This window comes from Rhinichthys klamathensis, unplaced genomic scaffold, assembly GCF_029890125.1.
Source record: "Rhinichthys klamathensis goyatoka isolate OS25496 unplaced genomic scaffold, OSU_Roscu_1.1 h1tg000475l_1, whole genome shotgun sequence".
Classification (NCBI taxonomy): domain Eukaryota; kingdom Metazoa; phylum Chordata; class Actinopteri; order Cypriniformes; family Leuciscidae; genus Rhinichthys; species Rhinichthys klamathensis.
The window spans coordinates 362694-385186 of NW_026606963.1; the positions used below are offsets into that span (position 1 = coordinate 362694).

The 22493-nt window shown below is 37.8% G+C and overlaps 1 protein-coding gene across 2 annotated transcripts in view; it reads right to left on the reverse strand.

The window, feature by feature from the left end:
* Positions 1-19384: 19384 nt before the first annotated feature.
* Positions 19385-22493, reverse strand: part of sec24b (SEC24 homolog B, COPII coat complex component) — a 38145-nt gene continuing 35036 nt past the window's right edge. For both annotated transcript variants that reach the window (XM_056237011.1, XM_056237010.1), the window contains 2 exons: positions 20910-21013; positions 19385-19888 (listed from right to left, as the gene is read on the reverse strand). In XM_056237011.1, coding sequence (XP_056092986.1) covers positions 19774-19888; positions 20910-21013 — 219 coding nt within the window. In that variant the 3' untranslated portion in view covers positions 19385-19773. The remainder of the gene's footprint in view (positions 19889-20909; positions 21014-22493) is intronic.

The window sequence follows — 22493 nt, forward strand, 5'->3', positions numbered from 1 at the left end:
ATGATGTTCAAACTCCTTCAAAGCATCGTGTAATGCCCTCCCGGTGACGTCACATCAGATCTGACGTGTGACACACACTGAGATCATGCGGTGTTTACCGACAGCAGATCATGAACATTCAACATTCAGAAGAAATCAATCTATATTTTGTCTACTTTTCAGACCACTAAGCAATATTTTCATGACAATGAAGCACATCTTCCCCTGATGCAAAAAAGTCTAATTATCATTATTAAAAAAATCTATAAATATTATTAATAATATTACTTAATAATATTATAATGGATTATGTAGTATATATATATACACTTTAAATAGTATATAATTGTTATTAAATAAGTAAATAAATAAATAATAATAATAATTAATTAATATGTATATATATATATATATATATTATTTACATAACAATTATAATATTTATTTATTTAATGTTTACTTATTTAATAACAATGATAAACTATTTTAAATTATTTTGCATCATTTGCATTATTTGCACTTGCTGTCCTTCAAATATACAGTGAAATAATATAAAATGTAAATTTTCTTACTGTAATGTGATAAGTTGTTTATTATTAAATTAATATGTATAAATTATTATATTGATATTTATATATAATATATTTAATATATATATATTTTTTTTTTTAAATGTGAATAATTGTTTTAGTTATTTATTCCTTTATTTAAATTATATACTATTTAAAAGTATTTATTATGTTAGTATTTGCTGTACTCCCATTGCATTTTTCACTGAATTGTTATTAAAAATCGATGTTTTTTTTTTTTTTTTTACTGTAATATAAACGTTTTTGGGACAAGATAATATAAGCAAAAAAATATGAATCAGTGAATCCGGTTTGAAGGACTTCGAGTTTGCTTGATCGTGTGTTAAGTGAAACTCGTGCGGGCTGTCAGCAATTTGATCACATCTGTACAAATACAGACACACATCTGTTCATATGTTCTTCTCGATCTTCTCTAACTCTGGAGTCAGATAACCCCTGCTGAAGGTCTGAAGAGCTGGTGTGTGTTTCTCCATCACAGCACGTGTGTGTTCGTTCCTGACATCATGGACCGAAACTTCACAAGAATGCTGATCGGGGAGTTCTCTGAACACAGAAACATCCGTGTGTCGTGTGCTGAAAACACACACATCTGTTGTGGGGTTCAAAGAAGATTCGAAAGAAAGGGGAGGTTTTGTGGAGGAGGAGAGGAAGTATGGACAGATATTCAGACTCCCACAGAGACACTGGACCCTCGGCTCTAATTATATGATACATGATACACAACCTCTAGTAAGTATACACACACATTCACTCATACACACACACACACACACTGACCGATTGATTTGAGGACACAGGAGATGTCCTCATAAAGTCGTAATACCCATGTCATTATTTATTTTTTGTAATAATAGTCATAATTGTGTAATGAGGTAAATGAGATGTACTTATTGTCTGAGCTATGATGTGTCTTCGGTCTGGGGTGAGGCGAGGGTATAAGCTGCTTAACTCAATTGTTCTTTGTTTTTTTTCCGTTTTTCCTGTTGTATTATGTACACTCACCTAAAGGATTATTAGGAACACCACACTAATACTGTGTTTGACCCCCTTTCGCCTTCAGAACTGCCTTAATTCTACGTGGCATTGATTCAACAAGGTGCTGAAAGCATTCTTTAGAAATGTTGGCCCATATTGATAGGATAGCATCTTGCAGTTGATGGAGATTTGTGGGATGCACATCCAGGGCACGAAGCTCCCGTTCCACCACATCCCAAAGATGCTCTATTGGGTTGAGATCTGGTGACTGTGGGGGCCATTTTAGTACAGTGAACTCATTGTCATGTTCAAGAAACCAATTTGAAATGATTCGAGCTTTGTGACATGGTGCATTATCCTGCTGGAAGTAGCCATCAGAGGATGTGTACATGGTGGCCATAAAGGTATGGACATGGTCAGAAACAATGCTCAGATAGGCCGTGGCATTTAAACGATGCCCAATTGGTACTAAGGGGCCTAAAGTGTGCCAAGAAAACATCCCCCACACCATTACACCACCACCACCAGCCTGCACAGTGGTAACAAGGCATGATGGATCCATGTTCTCATTCTGTTTACGCCAAATTCTGACTCTACCATCTGAATGTCTCAACAGAAATCGAGACTCATCAGACCAGGCAACATTTTTCCAGTCTTCAACTGTACAATTTTGGTGAGCTCTTGCAAATTGTAGCCTATTTTTCCTATTTGTAGTGGAGATGAGTGGTACCCGGTGGGGTCTTCTGCTGTTGTAGCCCATCCGCCTCAAGGTTGTGCGTGTTGTGGCTTCACAAATGCTTTGCTGCATACCTCGGTTGTAACGAGTGGTTATTTCAGTCAAAGTTGCTCTTCTATCAGCTTGAATCAGTCGGCCCATTCTCCTCTGACCTCTAGCATCAACAAGGCATTTTCGCCCACAGGACTGCCGCATACTGGATGTTTTTCCCTTTTCACACCATTCTTTGTAAACCCTAGAAATGGTTGTGCGTGAAAATCCCAGTAACTGAGCAGATTGTGAAATACTCAGACCGGCCCGTCTGGCACCAACAACCATGCCACGCTCAAAATTGCTTAAATCACCTTTCTTTCCCATTCTGACATTCAGTTTGGAGTTCAGGAGATTGTCTTGACCAGGACCACACCCCTAAATGCATTGAAGCAACTGCCATGTGATTGGTTGATTAGATAATTGCATTAATGAGAAATTGAACAGGTGTTCCTAATAATCCTTTAGGTGAGTGTATATGTGTATTTGGACCCTCTTGAAAATGAGATGTTGCATCTCAAGGGGCTATCCGTTAATAAATTGAAATTGAAATGTGTTCTCATAAACCATATATACACAAGAACACACACACACACTCAAATAATGTTCATACAGATGTCTTCGAGATGATTTCTCTAAAATGTCTGAGATATGCTTGATCTGTGTGTGTGACTGAAACAGCAGAAAGTGAAACACAAGACTCCTGACACCTACAGGCCTCTGGTGGAACTGCAATAACAAATGACCTTACATTCATTCATGCTTTTACATGTATTTATGCTTAAACTGATCAATGCAAATGTGTACAGACACACACCTGTGCAAAGTGGATCATGAAACTGATCCTTGTCCTGGAACAAAACAGACTCAATGCAGCGGACTCTTTTCTGTCCACCGGCGTGGAGTGTTGCACTGATTCCTCATGGCTTAATTTCGACGCCTGTGTGTTTCTGTTGCCCGAGGAGAGGGTGTTGAGTTGAGTTTTTATGACTCAGAGTTTGGTTTTCTGAAGCTCTTTGAATAGGTTTGGGTGTCCATACTTGCTCCTGTGAACAACACAGGCCCGTCTCACGCCCAGAGGAGTGTTTTCTGCACTGATATAATGACCTGTATCTCATAATTAAAGGGTTTTAGAAGTCGAAATGCGGTTGATTTGCTAAAGTCGTGGCACTGGATCAGGAAATGATTTCGGAAGAGTTTACTGTATGATGATCTTATGTTTGGATAGGGGGGAGATGAGGTGTGGACATCCAGGAGGAATTTTTGGCCTTGTTAATCAGCAGGGTGGAGGAGAAGAGCATATGTTCAGTATATGATTTCTTATTATATAACATAATAATATTCATATAAAATCTCGAATTTAAAGGCCATCTTTCAATTTAATTGTATAACTTAATTTATACAGAATCTTGTATGAAAATGTCAATTTAAAAAGACATACATAAGAATACATATGTTTTACAACACCCACAGGCAGAAATTAAGAAAAAAGTGTACCTATTCTAAGCTAGGCTAAAAAAAACGCCCTTTTCCAGAGAACGCGTCATTTAACGCAACGACAGGCAAACAAATAGGCGTTGCTGCCCTGGTTCTCAGTGTGGGTTTACGTAGTCTGAGAGGTGGTACAGAAAATAGAGCTTGTAAGTTAGTTATCGTTATAGTTGAGTAGGTTTGAATTGTCACAATGGTGAATTCTTGTGTTTGTTTTGGATGCAACCACTCCAACTTGTCTGGTCATCGGGTCCACCGATTTCCAAACAAGAAACACAAGGATTTCCGTGCTTGGATACGTTTTGTCCAGGCAAAGAGAAGAAATTTCGCAAACTTTTTTTAATGCACATTTATGATTAATTTCTTCACGCAAATCGAGTTCCTACACTATTTATCTACACGTCTATTCACAGGGATCTTCAACTTGAAAGATGGGCTTTAAAGCTGCAGTCCGTAGTTTTTCCTCTTTGTCGCCATCTCAGTTCGAAATCTGCAATTGCAGTTATTCAGGGAATTATCAGCTTTACGTGAGTTGTGCCTCGGCGCGGCACAGCGCGGATGAACACAGTGTTTGAGGAGAGTGTGTGTGTGTCAGTCGCCGCCGGTGTGGATACTGGCATTCACAATCACAGATTATACTTTGGGAAGTATGACCAACATAATAATTTTCACCGGGAAATGTCTGAACAAGTGAGTAACATCCACTTTTCTGGCCAACTAAGGGAAAAAAGCTTTACAGTAAATCGCGCTGATTAAATCTATCGATCGCTTATCATATCACGTCAAACCGTGCAAATTATACTTTGTTCTCAAATTGTTAATGTTCACAGCATCAGCATTGCGTGACTACATTTAATGCCCTTCTGATATTATCCTTGTTTTCACATTGGGCCGGTTGCAGTCTCTTCTTCCAAACTCTCAGTCCGAAGTCTTCTGCATGTTACAGAGGGTGAGTCTCTAGTTGTCGCTGGTGATCATCGTTTGAACCTTTCTGGATCCGCCATCACATTAATAAGTTTATAGTTTTAAGTTTATATAATAAGTTTCCTATACGTTTATATCAAGTGCTTTGAGAAAAGGCTTTAAATCTCCACCTCCAGCATCCTCACACTCACAGCCGACTAGCCGAGACTCTTCTTTATGTGTACAGATGTGTGTGTGTACAGATGTGTGTGTGTACAGATGTGACGTAATGACGCAAAGACATGCTCGAATCTCCCGCTGAAATCCACCAGCACCGCTGGAGTTAAAAACATTATTACAAGCTTACCGTTGTGAATCGAGCTACGGCAAGCAGAGAGTGTTGAACACTGGCTGGTTATGGACTTGCTCAAACATTTATTTTGGATAATTTTAAACCCAAAAAAAGTTACGGACTGCAGCTTTAATTTATAAATTAATTTGTAAATACCTATAAAATATCAAGAAATCTCTCTCTCTCTCTCTCTCTCTCTCTCTCTCTCTCTCTCTCTCTCTCTCTCTCTCTCTCTATATATATATATATATATATATATATATATATAATAGTAATTACTATAATTTTTGTAATTATAAATATAATATTAAGATAAGATCATCTTTACATAAATATTTTAACCTACAAAAAATAAGTTAAAGTCACTATAAAACCAATAATGATCTTTTTTTTTTTTTTGGAATGCTGTATTTTTGTAAATTATATTATGTATAATTTATCCGTGCGCATTATTGTTTTAAATTCATGTTCCTCATAATCTTGAATTTTTAACTTGGAAAAAAATTAAGCAACTTCCTTCCATCATTTACTTGATGGATAAACAGGATTCCCGGGTCTTGCTGAACTTTAGCTCCAGTTTATAAAAATATGTAGCGGGCTTGAAAACTGAAATTCCAGTCCAATTTAGAGGCGCATTTCAGTCCCTGAACAGAAGCAGACACAGGCCGACCACAACCATCAGCCGGGCTTACAGTCACAGCGGGAAACTGTTCACACACACGAGAATACACAGACGGACAGCAGACGTGTAGATCGACCGACGCATGCTGTTACATAATCACACACTCCTCCCTTCACAGATCACATCTGGAACTCAAACCAGGACCGACCAGAGGAAATGAGACTACAAATACTGGAGAGAGAGAGAGAGAGAGAGAGAGAGAGAGAGAGAGAGAGAGAGAGAGAGAGAGAGAGAGAGAGAGAGAGAGAGAGAGAGAGAGAGAGAGAGAGAGAGAGATGAACATCTTGAAGTTAACAGGCACAATGTCAATCACTCTTTGCTGACTTGCTAATTATACAGGAAGTAACTAAAAGGCTACATGACATACATGGATCTAATTGATGCAGTGTGTGTGTGTGTGTGTGTGTGTGTGTGTTCAGACATCAGGATGCATGATGTACTCAGTTATAAGATCCAAACGGAGATCGACATACCGGTACATTATTGCTAATTTGCTTCTGTTAATGTGTGTATTATGCGGATAAAACACAGACTTTATGTGATTCCCAAATAAAGTCAGCATGAAATGCTGTTTATTATAAATGATTAATCCGTGCACATTAATATTTTTTTGTGTCTTGTGATCTTGAATCAGAATATCTTCCTCTCGCAGCATCTCTTCTCTTCTCTGATGATGTGGGCGGGGCTATTACCTGTCACTCACATGAGATCAGCCAATAGCAAATCACAACCATCCAATCAATTCCACACAGACAAAATCAAGCCCCGCCCACATTTGTTCTTGTTCCAGAAGCGTTTCACTCGGATATACGTCATAAGAAAAGACCAGTGCAACTTCTGTTTCATGCTGACATTATAGTTATGGTTGATTTTCATAAGATCTTGATCCAGTATCAGCAGAACTCCATAGAAAGATCAACAGCATTTACATAGCCGAACATTCACATCCCTTATTACATTTTTCAGCCAATTTGATTTCCACTACCAAACCAAAGCAGCACATAAAATGCTGTCATTAATAAAAATGGCCATTAAAACATTTCATCTTCATTTTTTGGGGGGTGAAGGACAGCAGGAGAGCTGTGTAAACATTTCTGTTTTGGTCTTTGTTCTGATGATTGACATGTAATGCATGAATAACCATGTGTGAGTGTGTGAGTGTGTGTGTGTGTGTGTGTGTGTACACACAGGTGTGTCTGTCTATTTGTGTACATGAAATGTTTCTCCGTTGTAGGAAAAACAGAAAGAGAAGTGCTCAGATGCGATCAGTGACGGTGTGCAGATAAAGATCAAGCCAAAGATTTACTTGAACAAAAATACAGCAATAGTGAAATATTATTACAATTTAAAGAACAGTATGTGAATATGTGTTAAAATGTAATTTATTCCTGTGATCAAAGCTGTATTTTCAGCATCATTACTCCAGTCTTCAGTGTCACATGATCCTTCAGAAATCACTCTAATATGATGATTTGATGCTTAAACATTTATGATCATCAATGTTGAAAACAGTTGTGCTGCTTCATATTTCTGAAGATGCATTTTTTTTCCAGGATTCACTGATGAATAGAAAGTTCAATAGAACAGGATTTTTCTGAAGTAGAAATCTTTTGTAACATTATAAATGTCTTTACTGTCACTTTTGATCAATTAAATGCATCCTTACTGAATAAAAGTAGTCATTTCTCTTATTATCGCTAACATATTGTTCAGAACAGTGTGGGTCACATGGAGTGTAAACCGATTCCACTGCGGATCTGACGAAACCACTGATATGTTTGATTGTTTAAAGACACAGGGACCGGGTTTACTGAGCCCTTAAGACGTAATCTGCCTATTGTGAGGAATACCGCAATCTCCCACATTTCCTGTCAAACAATACATATTGTACTCAGACAGGAAATACCCGTTTTTCTGCGGCCAGCGATGCATGTTATGGATTAAAAACCCTGTCTGTGTGTGTGTTTTATGTACAGACAACAACAACAACAGATCCAAATATGGTGCAAAATGTTCCACTGAATAATTAGAGATCTCAGTGCATGTCATATTGTATTTCTATCAATGTTGTTGATACATGATCAATGCTGGAACATTAGTTTGCTTCCCAATAAATCTAACCATGTATATTATGAATATTGTTGATGAATTGGGTTTGTTCCTCTTTTGTAAGGCAATGTAGATAAAAATGTCTGCTAAATGTAAAATTGTAGATCCAAAGCACAAGACGTGAGGCTGAGAAAGGAGAAACATGCTTGGATCACGGAGAGGGAAAATGTGGTCATTTATCTGGGCAGGAGGAAACGTGACATCATTCCCATGAAATATCAGTTCTGTAGTGGAAAAGAGGCCAACAACAGAAGAATGTGTGTGTGTGTGTGTGTGTGTGGGTGTGTGTTCTTGTGGTTTATGAGAACACAAATGTAAAACACAAAAAAGGAGGGTCTGTCCTGCTCAAGATGACCACTTGCTTAAAACAAATTAATAAAAGAAACGTCAAAGTTCATCCCCTTTACAATCTTTTCTTACCAAGTAGGGGAGAAAAAAATGGTTGGCTTCTTAGGAAGCAAAATAATCTGACCTCAATAAAAGCAAGGACAAAAAAGCAGCTAAACAACTATTTTAAGACTGCCTAATGAAAATGCTGCAGATATTTAGATTTCGTTATTACATTATTAGCTTTTTTTGTATCGTACTCTTGAGCATGCTTTGTATATCTGCTTTTATACAAAGTTCTGTCATGAAACTCTACTGGCGCAGGATGATCGGTCCTTAACTCAATCTGCTTGCAATCACATCATTCTCTATAGGGCACAGCTGATTGGTTCCTGCTGTATCAGTAGCCAATGAGCTCGTCGCTCAACCTTCCAAAACTGCTCAGCATTTTCTGTAGCAGTTGGAGTGTGCTTTCAGAAACCCTCCAGCTTCCCCAGCTCCACCTGTATAGATCTGCTTCGGGTTATTCATGTAGGCCTATGCTATTCTGTAGCATGTCTTACTTGCTCACAGCAGCGTGTCGTGTGTGTATTGCCAGTAGCATGTCCCGTACTTGCTCTGAAGCAGCAGAAATAACAGCAACAGCAGCAAAAGCAACAATAACCATAAGCAGTAGCAATAACAGCAGCAGTGATGATAGCAGTAATAACCAACATCAGCAGCAATAACAGAATCAGAAGCAACAATAACCAACATCAGCAGCAATAACAGCATCAGAAGCAGCAATAACCAACATCAGCAGCAATAACAGAATCAGAAGCAACAATAACCAACATCAGCAGCAATAACAGAATCAGAAGCAGCAATAACCAACATCAGCAGCAATAACAGAATCAGAAGCAACAATAACCAACATCAGCAGCAATAACAGCATCAGAAGCAGCAATAACCAACATCAGCAGCAATAACAGCATCAGAAGCAGCAATAACCAACATCAGCAGCAATAACCAACATCAGCAGCAATAACAAATCAGAAGCAACAATAACAAACATCAGCAGCAATAACAGCATCAGAAGCAGCAATAACCAACATCAGCAGTAATAACAGAATCAGAAGCAACAATAACCAACATCAGCAGCAATAACCAACATCAGCAGCAATAACCAACATCAGCAGCAATAACCAACATCAGCAGCAATAACCAACATCAGTAGCAATAACAGCATCAGAAGCAACAATAACCAACATCAGCAGCAATAACAGAATCAGAAGCAACAATAACCAACATCAGCAGCAATAACAGAATCAGCAGCAACAATAACCAACATCAGCAGCAATAACAGCATCAGCAGCAATAACAGAATCAGAAGCAACAATAACCAACATCAGCAGCAATAACCATCAGCAGCAGCAATAACCAACATCAGCAGCAATAACCAACATCAGCAGCAATAACAGAATTAGAAGCAACAATAACCAACATCAGCAGCAATAACAGCATCAGAAGCAACAATAACCAACATCAGCAGCAATAACAGAATCAGAAGCAACAATAACAGCATCAGCAGCAACAATAACCAACATCAGCAGCAATAACAGAATTAGAAGCAACAATAACCAACATCAGCAGCAATAACAGCATCAGAAGCAACAATAACCAACATCAGCAGCAATAACAGCATCAGAAGCAACAATAACCAACATCAGCAGCAATAACAGCATCAGAAGCAACAATAACCAACATCAGCAGCAACAATAACCAACATCAGCAGCAATAACAGAATCAGAAGCAACAATAACAGCATCAGAAGCAACAATAACCAACATCAGCAGCAATAACAGAATTAGAAGCAACAATAACCAACATCAGCAGCAATAACCAACATCAGCAGCAACAATAACCAACATCAGCAGCAATAACAGAATCAGAAGCAACAATAACCAACATCAGCAGCAATAACCAACATCAGCAGCAATAACAGCATCAGAAGCAACAATAACCAACATCAGCAGCAATAACAGCATCAGAAGCAACAATAACCAACATCAGCAGCAATAACCAACATCAGAAGCAAAAATAACCAACATCAGCAGCAATAACAGAATCAGAAGCAACAATAACCAACATCAGCAGCAATAACCAACATCAGCAGTAATAACAGCATCAGAAGCAACAATAACCAACATCAGCAGCAATAACAGCATCAGAAGCAACAATAACCAACATCAGCAGCAATAACAGCATCAGAAGCAACAATAACCAACATCAGCAGCAATAACAGCATCAGAAGCAACAATAACCAACATCAGCAGCAATAACAGAATCAGAAGCAACAATAACCAACATCAGCAGCAATAACAGAATCAGAAGCAACAATAACCAACATCAGCAGCAATAACAGAATCAGAAGCAACAATAACCAACATCAGCAGCAATAACAGCATCAGAAGCAACAATAACCAACATCAGCAGCAATAACAGAATCAGAAGCAACAATAACCAACATCAGCAGTAATAACAGCATCAGAAGCAGCAATAACCAACATCAGCAGTAATAACAGCATCAGAAGCAAAAATAACCAACATCAGCAGAAATAACAGCATCAGCAGCAACAATAACCAACATCAGCAGCAATAACAGCATCAGAAGCAGCAACAATAATAATAATAATAATAATAATAATACATTTTATATTTATAATGCGCTTTTCTAAAACCCAAAGCGCTACCGACAGTAAAAGCAAATAAAATAGAGAGGTACAAGAATAATACAAAAATAATCATTAGAGTACAACACAGTAAAATACAAATCATGACAGTCTAAATTTAGCCATTTTAAAAAGATAAGTTTTTAACAACTTCTTGAAACTGGCAAATATGGGAGCATCTCTAACAATAAGAGGAAGTGCATTCCATAACCTGGATGCAGCAACAGAGAAAGCTCTCTCCCCCATAGATTTTAATATACAATAAGAAGGGGCTATTTCATGCATGGCTTTGTAAGTTAGTGTGAGAGTTTTAAAAGCAATACGCGACTGAACAGGAAGCCAATGCCAGCTATAAAGCACACCTGTAATGTGCTGACGTGGTGAAGTGTATGTAAGAACACGTGCTGCTGAATTCTGGATGTACTGCAGCCGTTTTATTGATTTAGCAGGTAAACCAACAAATAGTGCATTACAACAATCAATCCCGGAAGTAACAAATGCATGAATAAGCCTTTCAGCTTCAGGTAGAGTAATGTAGGGCCTAATTCTTGCAATGTTTCTGAGATGATAGAATGCAGATTTTGTAATTCTCTTAATATGTGAGTCTAGTGTTAGGTGAGTGTCAAAGATCACACCAAGGTTACGAGCATAAAGAGATGGAATTTAACACTATCATCCATAATCAAATTAAAATGTCTCCCTTTGTGAGTAGCCGCAGGTGTGCCAATGAGTAGAACCTCTGTCTTGGAAGAATTCAATTTTAAACAATTAACGCTTGTATTTCCTGCACCCACTCCAAGATAATTTTAGAGGTGATAGTATCAGATTTGGAGCTGATGTAAATTTGAGTATCATCAGCATAAATAGTGATACCCCAAACCATATTTCCTAATTATTTGCCCCAAAGGAAGCATATAAACACTAAACAATATGGGACCCAGGACAGATCCCTGAGGAACACCATGGCGGACTTGTCCAATTTCAGATTTGTTGTTTCCTAAGACAACAAACTGGAAACGATCAGTGAGGTACGATTTGAACCAGTTAAGCATAGTACCAGTGTTACCAAGCCAGCTCTCCAGCCTATTTGGCAGGATAGAATGGCACACTGTGTCAAAAAAAGCTCCACTGAGATCTAACAAGACCAAGATGGTAGAGGCTCCAGAGTCAGCTGAGACAAGTAGGTCATTCATAACACAACCCAAGGCTGTCTCTGTACTGTGTCCCTTTCTAAACCCAGACCGAAAAGGTTTGAAAAGCTTGTTGGAAACTTTTCAGTAACTATCATCATCATCAGCAGCAACAATAACCAACATCAGCAGCAATAACAGCATCAGAAGCAGCAGCAATAACTAACATCTGCAGCAGCAACAATAGCTAACATCAGCAGCAATAACTAACATCATCATCAGCAGCAACAATAACCAACATCAGCAGCAATAACTAACATCTGCAGCAGCAGCAACAATAGCTAACATCAGCAGCAATAACTAACATCAGCAGCAATAACTAACATCATCATCAGCAGCAACAATAACCAACATCAGCAGCAATAACTAACATCTGCAGCAGCAGCAACAATAGCTAACATCAGCAGCAATAACTAACATCAGCAGCAATAACTAACATCAGCAGCAATAACTAACATCATCATCAGCAGCAACAATAACCAACATCAGCAGCAATAACTAACATCAGCAGCAGCAGCAACAATAACCAACATCAGCAGCAATAACAGCATCAGAAGCAGCAGCAATAACTAACATCTGGAGCAGCAACAATAGCCAACATCAGCAGCAACAATAGCCAACATCAGCAGCAATAACAGCATCAGAAGCAGCAGCAATAACTAACATCAGCAGCAGCAGCAACAATAACCAACATCAGCAGCAATAACAGCATCAGAAGCAGCAGCAATAACTAACATCAGCAGCAGCAACAATAGCCAACATCAGCAGAAGCAATAACTAACATCAGCAGCAATAACTAACATCATTATCATCAGCAGGAACAATAACCAACATCAGCAGCAATAACAGCATCAGAAGCAGCAGCAATAACTAACATCAGCAGCAGCAACAATAGCCAACACCAGCAGAAGCAATAACTAACATCAGCAGCAATAACAGCATCAGAAGCAGCAACAATAACTAACATCAGCAGCAGCAACAATAATCAACATCAGCAGAAGCAATAACTAACATCAGCAGCAATAACCAAAAGCAGTAGCAATAACAGCATCAGCAGCAGCAGCAATAACCAACGTCAACAGCAATAACAGCATCAGAAGCAGGAACAATAACCAACATCAGCAACAATAACAGCATCAGAAGCAGCAGCAATAACCAAAAGCAGTACAACATCAGAAGCAGCAACAATAACTAACATCATCAACAGCAGCAGCAATAACCAACGTCAGCAGCAATAACAGCATCAGAAGCAACAATAACCAACATCAGCAGCAATAACAGCATCAGAAGCAACAATAACCAACATCAGCAGCAATAACAGAATCAGAAGCAACAATAACCAACATCAGCAGCAATAACAGCATCAGAAGCAACAATAACCAACATCAGCAGCAATAACAGCATCAGAAGCACCAATAACCAACATCAGCAGCAATAACAGAATCAGAAGCAACAATAACCAACATCAGCAGCAATAACAGAATCAGAAGCAACAATAACCAACATCAGCAGCAATAACAGCATCAGAAGCACCAATAACCAACATCAGCAGCAATAACAGCATCAGAAGCAACAATAACCAACATCAGCAGCAATAACAGCATCAGAAGCAACAATAACCAACATCAGCAGCAATAACAGCATCAGAAGCAACAATAACCAACATCAGCAGCAATAACAGAATCAGAAGCAACAATAACCATCATCAGCAGCAGCAATAACCAAAAGCAGTACCAATAACAGCATCAGCAGCAATAGGGACTTTAAGCAACAGCTGCTGTTAGCTATACTGTTAACTGCCGTAGCTAAAGAACGCAAAAATCACTAAACAACAAAAAAGAGGACAGCGAACTGGATAATTTAATCATTTAACAAAATAAGATCTAAAAAAAGTATTTTCAAAGCAAGAGAAGGGTTGCTTTAGGCATTAAATTATATTCAGATCCAATTAAAATGCCACCTAACCATAAAACATAACATTTACTTATCTAATCTGTCACGTATTAACGACTACTACGGCAAATCAGCCGTTCTCCCGTAGTAGACGGTTACAGTAGAACGTCACGAAGAAGCAGTTCAAGTCGCGCATGCGCAATAAAACACCAGAAAAATCAATAGACTTCAATTTCGAATTGTTCACAAATGCATTGAGAAGATATGATGCAGTTTTCAATGACTATGAGCCCTGAACATGAACAAGCCTACAGAGAGTCCCAGAGGTGTGTCTCACTCTCACCTAATAAAAGACCCTCTGTACAGGGAAAGTGTGTGTGTGTGTGTGTGTGTGTGTGTGTGTGTGTGTGTGTGTGTGTGTGTGTGTGTGTGTGTGTGTGTGTGTGTGTGTGTGTGTGTGTGTGTGTGTGTGTGTGTGTGTGTGTGTGTGTGTGTGTGTGTGTGTGTGTGTTCAAACTCTGTAAGGGAGGAAACCCATTCCATTCCCATCTACAGCCAGCCACGAACCTCCTGTGTGCTCCCACAATTCATCAAACCTTTAGATTTCCCATTTAAATGCATGATCAGCTTAGATAAGACGTAAACACATGTTTTCTTTCACATTCCCACCATGTGCATGAGAACAATAATCTTTTTAGACACTTTTTAGGACTGTGTCGACACTTGAGGCCATTTTTGAGGGTCATTTTCGATCTTAACGACGCGTCACATGTGTTTTGGAGCAGTGTGAGAGAGCTTGTGTTTAGGGGGCATTACCCATGACTGCATGAACCCGAATGGACCCTTATATCTCTCTTCATCACAAACTCTTGATGGCCTTCATGGGACACTGTTTAAGAGTGTTTTCAGATCGTTTGTTTAGTTCCGAAGCAGGGACTTAAATTGTTACAGGGTTGCATTTCACTTTCACAGCGCAACTTTTCAAAGTGTACAGGGAATGTGACTCAATGCAAACTCAAATGCAAATGCAAACTCAATGCAAGTCACATGAGTAAACCTGTCTTCTCATTGGTCAGAGCACATCTGTTTATGTACCTCATGACAAGTTAACTCCACAGGATTGTGGCTTTATCTGTAGCTGTACACACACACACACACACACACACACACACACACAGTGTTTTCATGGTTTATGGGGACTTTCCATAGACACAATGATTTTTATACTGCACAAAGTGTATATTCTCTCCCCTTACGCCAGCACTACTCCTAAACCTACCCATCACACAAAACTTTCTGCATGCTTACATTTTCATTAAACATCACTTAGTATGATTTATAAGCCGTTTTATTTTCTATTGGGGACCAGAAAAAAAAATCATTTTTTTTTTGATATTGTCATCTTTGTGGGGACATTTTGTCAAAATGACATAGGGTTAACCAGGACACACACACACATAGGTATTCCAAAACAAACACTCAAAACAGTCTGGTGTATAAAAGTTACCGCCCTTAGTAGATGTTTACACACATGTGCATTATTAATATCCCGCTAGATCTTAACATTTTCAAAAGAACACTTACTGCCACGTTGCTATGGTGTTGCTATGTATTTCTGTACTGGCCATCCTCAGGTTTCTGTGATATTTTCAGGCTCAGAATCCATATAACTAGAACGAATATTAACGTAATAGGTGTGAACTGGTCCTTTTTTTTTTTTTTTTTAAACAGACTTCTTTTTTCTTTTCTTTTTTTACAGTCTATGGTTCTAGTTCTATGAGAATAGATAAGGACGTCCACATCACAATTATAACAACGACAGAGTAACGATGTCGTTGGATTCAAGTTCAGAACGACTTTTTTTCGGCTAATGAACGATAGAAACACCGACAGCCAATAAAAACCCACCGAGCGCGAGCATTTAAAGCGACAGACAAAATAACTGCCACACTTATAATTAACAGACATTTATTGTGTGTTGATGATCATTTAACAAGGCCTGTTCACAAGAACAATAACTGTAGCTAAAGATAACTAGGCCTATATAACTATAAATTGATCGTTCTAATTATATGAGATTAAGGGAATCACTTCCGGAATGTTTTTTTTTTCCAGCTGATGAACGATAAAAACATTGACAGCCAATCACAATCCACCAAACTTTAAAGGGATAGTTCAACCAAAAATGAAAATTTTGTCATCGTTAACACCCACCTCATGTTGGTCCAAAGTTTCTTTCTTCTGTTGAACAGAAAAGATATTTTGACGAATGTTGCTAATCAAACTATTGACGGCACGCTTATTATAAACAGGACTTTATCATGCGCTGTAAACCAAAAATAATAATTATGAGAATTTAGAAAAGTAATAGCTCACCTCTCCTCAACAAAACCACATGATCTAAGCAATTATTAACAATCCGAGCATTGGAAATATATTCAGAAAGGCCCAGAAGGCCTGAAATGTTGTTAGAGAAGGATGTAAGGTCGTATTTTTAGTTTTTGTTGTGGCTAATTATGGGCTGATTAACAAGGAATAGCAAGAATAACGATCATGCGCTCACTTTCCTCCTCGATAAGACTAAACCAAGGCATTTTATTTTCCTCTCTGCATTGTTTCTCTATTCTTATTAGTGGCTTTTAAGATCCGGAAACAAGAAAAGGATTTTGCTTTCACTCCCTTTGATGACTAAGTGTAAGAATAAGAGTCATTCACACAGCCAGAGGGAAATCCCTGTTAATCATTTATATTTAAATAAGTGTAGTGGTGTGATTACAGAGGAAAAAGTGCACACATTTCTGCTTCATCAGAGGAAATTCATTAAAAGGGTTGTTACTGTTAACTAAAACTATTAAAACGGTTTTCTTCATTGAAATCAAGCTGAAATAAAATAAAATTTAGAAAAAAAATAGAATTAAACTAAAATAAAACAAGTTTAAGTTGAATTAAAGGTCAAATAAAAGCTAAATAACAAATTATACTAATAAAAATTAACCGAAATAAATGTTCAAAAGCTACAATTCCAATTCAAAATATTAATAAATACTGTAATAGTATGTAAATATTACAACAACACACTATAATAGAGTGTTCTGATACTGATTGGATATTTTAAATTCCATATTTCTATATTAATTAAAGAGTTTCAAGCCCCATTTTACATTTCACAGAATATAGCAAAGAAAATAGGCTGTGATTGCAAATAATAATAATAATAATAATAATAATAAAAGTATATATATATATACAGTCGTGCCCAGAATTAATCATACCCCTGGTAAATATGATCAAAAATGGCTGCAAAAAATAAATCTGCATCGTTTATCCTTTTGATCTTTCATTCAAAAAATTGGCAAAAATCTAACCTTTCATTGAAGTAAAAGAATTGAAAATGGGGGGGAAATCACATTATAAAATAAATGCTTTTCTCCAAAACACGTTGGCCACAATTATTCATAACCCTGTAATTTTTTATGAATAAAATATCTCTGAAGTATATTCCCATTAATATTTACCTTTTTTAACCAGGGTGACTAGGAACATGAAATTGTCCAACCATGACTTCTTGCTTCACAGGAGTTTAAAAATGAGGAAGCACAAAGGCCAAATTCCCTTAATCATCCATCACAATGAGTAAAACCAAAGAATATAGTTCTGATGTGCATCAAAAGATTGTTGAGCTTCACAAAATAGAAAGTGGATGTAAGAAAATAGCTAAAGAATTGAAAATCCCCATTTTGGCCATCAGGGCAATAATTAAGAAGTTATAATCAACTAAAGATGTTATGATTCTGCCAGGAAGAGGACGTGTGTCTATATTTTCTTAATGGACAGTGAGGAGGATGGTTTAAGTGGCCAAAGACTCTCCAACGATCACAGATGGAGAATTGCAGAGACTAATTGAGTCTTGGGGTTTAGAAAGCCTATTAAAAAAATATCAAACAACCCCTACATCACCACATGTTGTTTGGGAGGTTTTCAAGAAAAATGCTCCTCGCTCATCCAAAAACAAACTCCAGCATATTCAGTTGTCAGACACGACTGATCTTCAAACGGCACAGGCTTCTGTGGTCAGATGAAACTAAAAAAAGAGCTTTTTGGCAGCAAACACACTAGATGGGTTTGGTGCACACAAGGATAAAAAGTACCCCATGTGTACAATTTAATATACCATTGGATCTTTAATGTCGGGGGCCTATTTTTCTGCTGGAGGTCCTGGACTTCTTGTTCAGATACATAGCATTGTGGATTCTATCATATATCAACAGATAAAAAATCAAAACCTCACGCCTTCTGCTATAAATCTTATAATGGGCCGTGGTTGGATCTTCCATCAGGACAACCATCCAAAACAAACATCAAAATCAACACAAAAATGTGTTACGGAGCACAAAATGAAGCTTCTGCCATGACCGTCCCAGTTCCCTGACCTGATGAGTGGGCTGAACTGAAGAGAAGAAGCACCAACATGGATCTGGGAATCTGCAGGATCTGGAGAGATTCTGTATGGAGGAATGGTCTCTGATCTCTTGTGTTCTCCAAACTCATCAGGCATTATAGGAGAAGACTCAGAGCTGTTATCTTGGCAAAAGGAGATTGCAAAAAGGTATTTAATAAAAGGGTATGAATAATTGTGGCCAACGTGTTTGAGAAAAACATTTATTTTATAATGTGATCCCCCCCCCCCCCCCCCTTTCAATTCTTTTACTTCAATGAAAGGTTAGGATTTTGCCAATTTTTTTAATGAAAGATCAAAAGGATAAATTTTATCATAATTCATATTTACCAGGGGTATGATTAATTCTGGGCACGACTGTATATAAAATAAATATAATTGTTTTTTCATAACCGACTTGCCTGGTTAATTGCACAAGCAAATTATCAGAATATTAATACACAACAGAAAATGAATCAACTCACAACTAGAATTATCATTTCATTTTATTCAATAAGCTTGTCATAAATTATAGCACATTAAAATATTTTTGAGTTACAAAGTGGATAGCAACATTTGTTGGTGGCCTGATCCGTTTTCCCAAAGAAAACAATGCATTGTCAGCGAGGAGCATCGCGGCTTCATTAAACGATGTCAAGCAGCTTATGATGAGCAGACGAGAGGGGGTTCGAGCAGCCACTGTTGAGTCTATGCTGGATGAAGACAGAGGAGTTATTACACCATCACGACCGACACGGATTCACAAGTCACATTATAAGGAGAGGACAGGTGGACATTGGGGAAGAGGGGAAGTGACACGAGGAGAACATTAGCAAACAAAGAAAACGCATAAAAGCACATAGTGTCTATGAGCGGATGAGGTGGAGTGATTCATAATATGCAACAAGGAGGTTTGCATGTATTAAAAAAAAACAAATACATGATCACAATGATTCTGCCGACGGAAACAAACGCAAAATGAGCACAGAAAATGTTCTTCGCTGCTGCGTCTGGCTACTCATGATGATGATGATGGCTGTATATGAACGGGTAGTAAGCATTGGGAATGATTGAAAACAGCTTGTTCAGTGTCTCTATGTGCAGTCCAGTCCACTACGTCTCATCTTTGTCCTATGCTCTTCCTTTTTTGCCATTATAGTCCATTAATTATTTACTTTTTAACTTCTTTTATCCTTATTTGTCTCTAAGCACTTCCTCCCCCAGACGAGCCACAGGCTGTGATTGGCCGGTGGGGCCAGGGGGCGTGTCTCTGCCTCTCTGCGGTCCAATCAATGAACTCCCTGCTAAAGTTGAGCCGCGGAACAGAAGCTAGCTGTAACCCCGGGCCGGTTCTAAGGGGTTCTTCGATTCTACTTCGACATCTGCTGCTGAACATGAAGCAAGAACTCGTAATAAGAGAAGGCAGATTCAGTACGGTCCTCCACGAGGTGCTGGAAAAAACTGGTCTTGGCCGAGGCGTCGTCCCTGGAGAAAGACAAAGAGTCAACATGAGATCAAACTTGGCTCTGTTTAATCTTCTATCGAAATATGCATGTGTTTCTCATATTTGATACATCAGCCGCTTTCAAAAAAACACCTCAGTTTTATTCAGAAGCCCAAACTGAGCAAAAATATGCAATTTGATGCAGATGTTATTTATATGACCAAAAAGTAAGATGAAATTCTGATGCTTGTAATGTAAATCAATGAGATCTTTATAACTGTATAACAGACTTTTTGCATAAAATGTATATAAACTCTACATCTGCTAATAATATGTCTTATTAAGATGATATTTGGGGGGGATTGTATGTAAATATGAGATGAGATGCAACTTCAATAAACTAAACTATTGAAATGCTTAGTTTTATGATCAAAGCTCTGTAGTTTTAAAACAAATAAATGCAATTCAATACAATGATGATTGAGAGATGAACAAATAAACCTGATCATATTTATACATGATTTTTTTAAATGATGTATGGATAATTAAGTCCAGTAAGTGTTCATTTTACACATTACCTAAAATATAAAAGTTATTCTTACATTTTCTTTACAAAATTTCACAGCAAAAAGACTTTTTCTTTACTAAAAAGTATAAACTATTAATTAGACGACAGAAGGCATGAAGTACAGTAGATTGTGTGCAAGTTTTGATCTTGTTGATTGGCTAGAGGCCTTAGAAATGTGCGCATCAAATATGATACAGTAGGATTTAAAGGTTTAAGACACATTAAATCTGAGAGGAATGTTAGTGGGCTCGTTTAAACACAGATTTCATAACAAACCAACATCTAAAAAAAACCCTCTTGAAGGAATGTAACTCCCACTGTGAGAGGAGGCAGTCTGTCGTAGTTTAAAAACACACCATCCTCCCTCAGGAACAATGCGCTGCCCTGTGACTATGAATAACAGGGGCGGAAAGGGAGAGGTGAAGCGATTGGGAAAGATGGAGAGGAAGAAAGCTGTGTGGAAATAGGAGAAACGGAGAGAGAGTGAGACGTACTTGACCACATGAAACGCGGGATGGAAGGTTCTCGACTCCAACAGCCAAGAAATGAAGGCTCGAGTTCGCTCCGAGTACGTCGTCTGCAGCTCTGGAATCTCAGTCTGCAAAACAAGAACAACCAGAAGCATGTTTTCCATTCATTCCCAAAATATTTCTGTTTTCATCAGTAAGATGATGAGAGGTAATCCGCCGTTGTTATTATTCATTAAAAAATTTATTCAATTGTTAATGTTTTATGCCTTCATTTGATTACAAGTTTGTATTAAAATCATTAAAGTAGAAAAATTCAATAAGACGACAGAATTTCTGGAGAAAAAAAAATCATAGGGACCTATTATTGCAAAAAAAAAAAAAAAAAAAAAAAAAAAATAGGTTGTTACATTTTCATGAATCCAATTGATTAAGCATGCTTGATTTTTAACATTTAATAAAACTATTAAAACGGAATCCAAAATTTTTATGAAAAACACAGAATTTAAGAAAAATAAAAGGGAATTTCGGGGAAAAATCAAATATTTCATTAGGGCCCTAATTTATTTATTTTTTTGACCACAAAAAATTGTCATTACATTCAACAAGTTTCATGAATTCAATTAATTAGACATGCTTTTTATTCACTAAAAATAAAAAATGTAACCAATAAAGGACTCCAGAAATGTGAAACAAAACTGGGAAACAATAAACGGATTTCATAGGGCACACGATATGAAGCGTCTGGAATATTCAGATGTTTAAGACAGTGGTTTTTGTGTGAAGTTTGAGTGAAGTACCGTAATTCCTCAAATAAAGGCCGGGGCCTTTATTTACCTGAACTGCAGATGGTAGCCGGCTTTTATTTGAAGCAGGCTTTTATTAGAGGCAGGCCTTTATTTCTAATTCGCGATCCCCGCCCGCCCGCCAGCCAAGTTTCCATGGTGACGCGTCATGCTTGGCACGTGTTCACCACAGCCAAAATAGCGCTGTATGACAGATGTAGCGCTTTTATTTCTAAATATTAACAAACTTGCTTACCATGTCATCAACTATCTTCTATTCTGACTCTCAAATCCGTGTAAGTGAGTTTGTTTTGTCGTTTAAAACCCTTTATAAATGATCTTGATCTGTAACGTGAGATGGGCACCGCAGTTCGGAGATTCCTGTTGTATTTGTTAAGTTACAGCGCGTGAATTCTTCAGTTTCTCCCGAAATACATGAAAGTAAGTGGCCGGTGAACTGGGAGAAGAATAGAGTAAACTTTATAGTTACTTACACTGTGTATCTGATATGAATAAAACACGTCGCCAAATATATTTGAATGGATTGTTATTGCTGCTTCCATAGACACCATTGTGTATTTTACAAACTATAAATTTATTGTTTTGCTATAAATCATATCTATTTAAATGTCTGAAACCTAAAATAAACATGTGGTTAAAAACACTGAATAGTTGTGATATATGACAAGCGCTGAGCGCGTCCGTCTTTGAGTGTACACTCATTTAAAGTGTACCTATTCACACTATTTTTTCCCCGGCCTTAATTTGAGACCGGCCTTTATTTGTCCGCGTTGACCACGCCCCCGGCCACTATCAGAGGCCCGGC